This window comes from Coffea arabica, chromosome 10c, assembly GCF_036785885.1.
Source record: "Coffea arabica cultivar ET-39 chromosome 10c, Coffea Arabica ET-39 HiFi, whole genome shotgun sequence".
NCBI classification, from domain to species: Eukaryota; Viridiplantae; Streptophyta; class Magnoliopsida; order Gentianales; family Rubiaceae; genus Coffea; species Coffea arabica.
Genome location: NC_092329.1, coordinates 35,271,681 through 35,279,206, shown reverse-complemented (window position 1 = coordinate 35,279,206; position 7,526 = coordinate 35,271,681). Strand labels below are relative to the sequence as shown.

General features: G+C 40.9%; 1 protein-coding gene across 1 annotated transcript; it reads left to right on the top strand.

Moving 5' to 3' along the window:
• The first annotated feature begins 3,793 nt into the window (after positions 1 to 3,793).
• LOC113710044 (uncharacterized) lies at positions 3,794 to 7,159 on the top strand. The gene is made up of 5 exons (XM_072068737.1): positions 3,794 to 3,976; positions 4,615 to 4,762; positions 4,856 to 6,002; positions 6,084 to 6,418; positions 6,558 to 7,159. The coding sequence occupies exons 1-5, from the start codon at positions 3,794 to 3,796 to the stop codon at positions 7,157 to 7,159; spliced, it is 2,415 nt and encodes an 804-aa protein (XP_071924838.1).
• The last annotated feature ends 367 nt before the right edge of the window (positions 7,160 to 7,526 follow it).

Sequence of the window (7,526 nt, the reverse complement as noted above, 5' to 3'; positions counted from 1 at the left end):
AAAGTCACGAGTATAAGTCCCCCGCACCCATTATGATGCATTCCTTTAGGTCATACACATTTGTATATTATTATTTTCTTTATTTTTTCTTTCTTTCGAGTCTCATGACTTGCATTATTCGTGACTTCTTCGAAGAGTCTTTATTGAGCGTCACAATTAATGTAATTGGTACCAAGTAAACTTTGAAGATACATTTCGACCCCCCGACACCCTCTTAGGTCTAGGGTATGCATTCATATAGTTCATCCAAATATGATAAATTTTTAGGTTAAATTAAGAACATCTTTGACTAAATCACGCAACTAACCTTGACTAGGTTGAAAGGGTGCCTTGGATTTTTCATCCTTGCCTTCCCTTTCTTCAAATGTGACTCCCGAATCTTTTTCTTTGATTTACGTGGACTTGGAGTCGTTTAAAAAGGGTTTTCTACTTTTTTCTTTACAAATTCATTTTTAGGTGACTTGGTACACCTTAACTCTATACCAAGTGGCGATTCCATTTTTCATACAAAAAAACCTTTTTAAACTATATTTTGGGTCAAATCATCGCATTTTCAAGTTCCATTTAGACCCATGTTTTTCATTTTCTTTTCTAAATCAAAAATTCATCTTCCAATCAAAAATTGAATCAAAAGCCATTTTTCTAAACTCGTTTTTTATTTTTCTTATTTAAAAAATGGGGCACGACAGTTGGCGACTCCACTGGGGATTTAGAGAGTTCAAGCAAATTTGATTTAGTCAAACTTTTTCTTCTTTTACCCTTTTTATGTATCGCATTTGGATGTTTAGGGTTGCATTTTTTCTTTTCTAGGATTTTTGCATTTCGCGCGTATCAACTCACTCCCTCACCCTTTGCGTATGATTGATTTTGATGGATGGATGGTTTATTTATGTTTATCCCACGCTTTGCATTGCATTTGGGTGGGGATACTACCTTAGAGCCTCGCATTGGTTCTCGATCCCTCCCCTCCAAACGAGCACTAGCATACGTGCATACGATTTATTTTTTTATCCCTCATTTATTTTTTCTTTTAGTGGCATGTCACGCCACTCCACCCTATTAGGATTAGGCGACCCACTTGGATGTGTGATCGCGACACGACGTGTGCGTAGTATGATCCAAGGGGTAACTCAATCTTCCGCTTTAAGTTGTGGGTTAATAGCATTTAGCTTTTAGTCGAAGGTTGAGGATTTTTGATAGATTCACTCAGACATGTAGCCGTGACACGACGTGTGCGTAGCAATGTCTGGGGAGTCGCTCGAGCCATCGACAAAGAACCTTGGGATTGATAACCTTTGGTTTCCAAGTCTGAAGGCTCGAGGACCTAAAACTTGTCGAGTCTAGATGTATTAGTGAGCCAATACCTCATGCATCCATGATAGTTTACCTAGGGTAGAGTCTACCTTACCCTATTAGGGACACTATTCACGAGAGGAGGAATCCAACCCCTCTTTTTCTTTTATTGCTTTATCTCTTTATATTGTTTTGCTACAATGTGTTATGTGTATTTATCTGATTGAACTAACTTTTCTTGTTTTGTCTCCATTGCATTCATAAGCCCTAGAAAATAAAGAGTCCTGGTATGGTACTCTCTAGGAATCTACCCTATTTGATGTAACACGTTTAAATTCAATGCTCTGCATTTATACCCTGAATATATGTCATTTTAGACTCACCCCGGCATACAAAAGGGGTCCCTTTAGGTCACATTTTCATTTGTATACTACATGTTTATGCGCTTTGGTAAAATGGCATCATGCATAAACCCTAGAAAGGGAATGCCATTTAGGGAATTTCGTTGTTAGGATTAAACCCACCTTGATTTTCCCGTGGGTACGTAACCCTTTAAGGGATTGCACGTTTAAATTCTTGCCAACCGGAAAAGTGGGACCTGTAGGTAAGGTACTTGACAACAGCTTTTTGTTTCTAGATGGAAAGTCCTCGCCGAGTCCAACAGATGTTAGTAGTACCATTTGAGGTACAAGGATGGCCCACGTTGCTTTCACCCAGCGAGATTAACCAAGTAGCCGGTCAATTAGGACACATCGGGGACTTCAAGGACATTAAGTCCGATGGCTATTTGGTAGAAGCCTTGGTGCATCTATGGGACCCCACTTGTTCCGTTTTTAGGTTAGGAAAAAGGGAAATGACCATAACAATTGAGAAGGTCGCTGGATTTCTCAATTTGTCGATTCAGGGAATTGCCGTGATATTCTCATTTGTATCTAACAAGGCCGAGTTTTGTCATTTCATTTGGTTAAGGGAATCAGTAATACAAGGGTCGGACCAAAATATAGAGGCAAAGTTCTTATTTGATCGATTTGCATTAAGGGATGGTTTTGAGAGGCATCAAGGGGATTTCTCGTTTACTTCCAAGAAAATGTGGGATCGGAAGAGAGTTTGGGTGTATGGATTGGTTATGGCTGGAACCTATCCTTTCCCTAGGAAAGACAAAAAGATAGCCTTTAAGCTCACTAAAATTTTGTATGACCTGTTTCTAGGAATCAAAGATAAGCCGTGTTCTATTATTCCGACTGTTTTGGCCGATATTTTCGTAACCTGCACTACCTGTCAAAAAGGAAAAAAGTTCTTTTGTGGTTCAAATTTGATCTTACATGTATGGGGGATGGAGCACTTCATGAGACGATTGTCTATTCCCGCGAGTCTACCAATGTCTGCATACAACTAGATAATCACACATCGCAAGAGGGTTAGTAGAGATAGTCTGCCGTGTAATGCATCTGAGTTTGTGGATTTCTTGAAGAATGTGACCGATCAAAATATTAGATGGGTATTGGATTGGACCAATTGTATTAAACCTGTTCTTCGCACCCAGGCATCCGAATTTGTTCTCCTATTGGGTACCCAAGGAATCACCGCATACACTCCAAAGAGGTTCCTTAGGCAGTTAGGACGTACCTAAGAAGTGCCGCCTGCACTTGATATGAGTGAGCTCACCATCATTTTCAATGAAGGAATGTGCCCAAACCAATTCCCTATGAAAGACTGGATCATTGAAGCATGGGTGACACTATCTGATGACGAGTGTTTTAGATACGTTTCGGAGCTCCAGCAAAAGGAATTGACGACTCCCCAATACGAAGACTGGGTAAGAAGATCCACTGCACAAGGGCAACAAAATGAACCAGTTGAGAAGATTAAAAGGTTGAAAGCCATCATTGAGTCAAAGGACAGGGAAATTCTACAGTTAAGCAAGTCTATCGAGACACACAAGGGAATAGCAGAGCAAAACAAGCAATTGTATGAGGATGAGCGAGAGAAGCGTCAAGAACTGAAAAGAAAATGCGGAGAATTGTATGATCAAGCTGAACGTATTAGAATTCCATATGCTAGAGAAACTAGGGATTCGGTATTAGATAGGGTCAGAAATTTTGGCGACCTTGTACGGAACCGCCTTCGTGATATGATGTAAATATTGGCAAGTTTATCAATGATATCAATGAAATTAATCTCTCTTTGCACTCGTACAAAATTGTTGTCAAAACAGGTTTGTATAACGGGTCCCATTTCGAAGGTGTTGCATCATGCTAGGTCCACCCTTGGCACAAAAAGGGCTCCCCAATAGGACATGCATTCGAATTTTTTGGATATTTACTAACTTTTGTCTTTGTCTTTTTCTTTTTCTTTATTTTATTTTGCTAGGAAAGCTAAGCCAGGGCTAAAATCTAAAGGCAAGCCATTTCATATTTTCAAGTAATATTTAAACATAGCTTCTGGTCGAAACCCCATCATAACACGATTCCGTAGTCAAACCCAGAGGAGTCGTGTAAACATGAGTTCACAACCAGAACCATCGGATAGGTCTGCTACTACAGCTCAACCTGAGACTACGAGTTTAGGGGTTCAGTTAACCAAGATGCTTACTAAGTTTGGTGAGATGGTTACTGAGATGGTGGCCCAAAGGAAATTGATTGATGAGATTATTAGCAGTGGAGTTCAACCCGAGCCCATACCTGTCAGACAACTTGAGCAAGAACCTTTTGTCATACCTCCGATTCAAACAACCTCTACTCCATCCTTCCTTATTCGACCATAAGCAACTTTCACCTATGCCACCACGAATTTACCATACACTTACCCTCCTAATTTTTCATCTTTTCCTACTCACATGCGAGGTCTACAATCTCAAGTCACCTCAAATATACCACCTGAGCCACATACCTTTTATCACACTGCTGCTGAGCCCTTCCTGCCAGATCATACTGTTCAAACCAAACCAGAGATGGGAGAATCTTCTGATCCCGTTGATATGAAGCTGCTCAAGCGCCTAGACCGTTTCGATGAATTTATGAGGAAAAGTCAATGGTTAAACAAGCAAGGAGTGCTGGACTATGATGAAATTTGTCTCTTTCCAAATGTGCAATTGCCTGTTGGATTCAAAACGTCAAAATTTAACAAGTACGATGGGACAGGTAATCCCAAGACACACCTCCGTCTGTTTACTAACAAGTTAGAAGGCCCATAGATGACGAGAATCTGCCTCTAAGGCTGTTCCCAGAAAGTCTGGAGGGGGATGCACTCGACTGATATTCCAATCTGAAACCCGAAGAAGCAAAGACCTGGCTTGACTTGTCCAATGCTTTTGTGAGGCAGTACGAGTACAACTGCGAGCTGGCTCCGACACGAACCACGTTGGAAGGAACAAAGAGAAAACCCTCTGAGGACCACAAAACCTACGCTAAGAGATGGAGGAAAATAGCTGCAAAAGTCAAGCCACCAATGACTAAGGATGAAATTATCCGTACTTTCATTAAAGCACATGATCCGCCGTATTTTGAAGAAATTTTCCGCATGACTGGATGTTCGTTTGCTGCTATTGTCAATAAACTTGAAGAGTACGATGACTTCATAAGAGTTGGGAAGATCGTTAATGTCTCTGCCCTCAAATCACAGTTGGATGCTTTGCAAGGACTAGGGAGCAGTGGGAAAAAGCCGCAATTTAAAAAGAAAGAAGGGGAAGCTGCCTTTATCTGGGACCAAAACCCTACACCAAGACCTAAATTTCAACACAAACCAACATATTCACCACCGTATCCCTACTATCCAAGTCCTCACCTTTTCTACACTACCAATATCTCCTACCCCCGACCTCGCCCAAATTACACCAACCCGCCTACAGTTTCTTTCCAAATATCTCAGCCAAATTTTCAACAAACTTGTCCCCGACCTCCTTACCACCAGAGATTTTCCCCACCAAATAGACCTACCTATAACTATCCCCAACCCACTGAAACCTACAATCAGAATCGTACCCGAACGTTCACCAACCTAGGTAGGCCTTTGGATCAGTTATATGAGCAATTAAAGGCTGCCGGTAAGATAGGTGTGATTCCCCCTCCAACTTACCCTTATGGCATGCCTGCTGGGTATAATCCACAGGCTACTTGTGCTTATCATTCAGGAGTACCTGGTCACTCCACTGCCAATTGTCGACTTCTCAAATATAAAGTTCAAGACGTGCTCGAAACAAGAGAAATTGTGATTAGGAAAAGAGAAGAGCAAGGACCAAATGTGAGCAAGAACCCCTTGCCGGAGCACACTGATACTGTCGGAGTTATTGTGGATGATAAGGAATTTGAAAAGCTTGTCCGAAGCATATCAAATGAAACAGAAGTGTTTGGGATAATGGATCAACCTTTTGTGATAGAGGAAGCATCGTATGAGGCAGATAAGAGGCCATTCATTTTAGACCTAACTTCATTCAATAGTGCAGCTTTAGAACCTGTGGTAATTGAATTCCCGAAACAAGTGCCGGTTTTAAGTTTACAGCAAGTGCCGTGGAATTATAATGAACCCATTTTGCAAATCGGGGGTAAACATATTTTGAATGATGAAGTGTCTGTTGTTACGAGGTCAGGAAAGATTACAAGTTCATCCACTGCTAGCATCCCAGTCCAAGTAAGCAATCGTGAACCGATTACCAAACCAGCAGTTACCGAAAAAGAAGCATGGGATTTTCTTAAAAGGCTTAAAAGAAGCGAGTACAATGTAGTCGAATAGTTGAACAAAATGACTGCCCAAATTTCCATCTTAGACTTGCTTTTCTTCTCTGACTTGCACAGAGATGCGTTACTTGAAGTTTTGACTAAGGCTCGGATTCCCAAGGATATTTCGGTTGACAATTTCTCGTACATAGTCGGAAATGTATTGACTACTAAACAAATCACTTTTTCTGATGAAGAGCTACCTGCAGAAGGAACTGGTCATAATAAAGCCTTATATGTAGCTGTGAGATGCAATGGGAAAATGTTGCCTAAAGTACTGATCGACAATGGGTCTGCCCTCAATATTTGTCCTTGGAGCACTTTGGTGAAGTTAGGGTTGCAAGATGTCAAATTAAAATCCTCAGAGACCATAGTTCGAGGATTCGATGGAGCCCAAAGGATCCATAGGAGAAGTAAATTTGGTGGTCGAAATAGGGCCCGCTCAATTTCAGATAGCCTGCCAAGTTATGCACTTTTCCAGTGTCTATAATGTTTTACTCGGGCGGCTGTGGATTCATAGCACTGGCGCTGTGCCCTCTTCCTTGCATCAAGTATTGAAATTTGTGGTGAACGACCAGCTGATAACCATTTTTGCTGAAGAAGATTGCATTGTAATTGCCAATTCTGAGCCTGAGGAGGATGGTAACCAAAATGCTTCAGTGTCTTCTTACCGTACAGCTGACATTGTCTCCGTGAGTTGGATAACAAGTGAGGCTTCAAAAGACGAAATGGTTTTGCCAGTGGCCAGTGTTATGATGGCTAAGGAAATAATTCGCGGAGGATATGAATTTGATAAGGGATTGGGACGCAATCTACAAGGCATTCTGAAACCCGTGGAACTCATCGAAAAGAAGGACCTATTTGGTTTGGGATTCCGTCCGACTGCCAGAGATATAAAAGAGATAAAAGCACGCAAGAAGGCAGAAAAGGAAGGCAAGTTAGGTGCTTTAGACATTCCACCACTACGCTATACCTTTCCAAAGCCGGTTGATGTCATTACATCTGAGTTTAGCCCAATTGACGAAGTGGAGACAAGCCTGACTCATTTGTTTGTGGGAGCAATATCCGAAGATTGTCCGTCAGATGATGCCGAATTCCTAGACATTCCCCAAAGAGCTATACACAACTCGACCGCCAAGTGCTTTCCCGTGTAAAAGGAGTTTCGGTAAATCTGCAGGGGGTTGTCATTTACCAAAATTCATGAAAACTATTTCTTGCATATGTAAATAGTTTAATGAAAGCATTTTTAGCAATTAAACTTTTGTCTTGTTTCACTTTGATTTGAAGCTTATGAAAATGCACAAGTAGTTTTTATCACAATTGTTCATTTATTTGTTTATTTGCGTGTTTTATTTGTTTATTGCCTTGAATTTCTTAATTCTTTCAGATGGCCAAAAATAAAATTATTTGACCTTATGGATATTACTGTTCTGGAATCCAATGATGACAATCTCTATATCACTCACGACTTGGAAATTATGCAATCTGAATTGCAAGACGAGAGTGATAATGAGGAGGTAT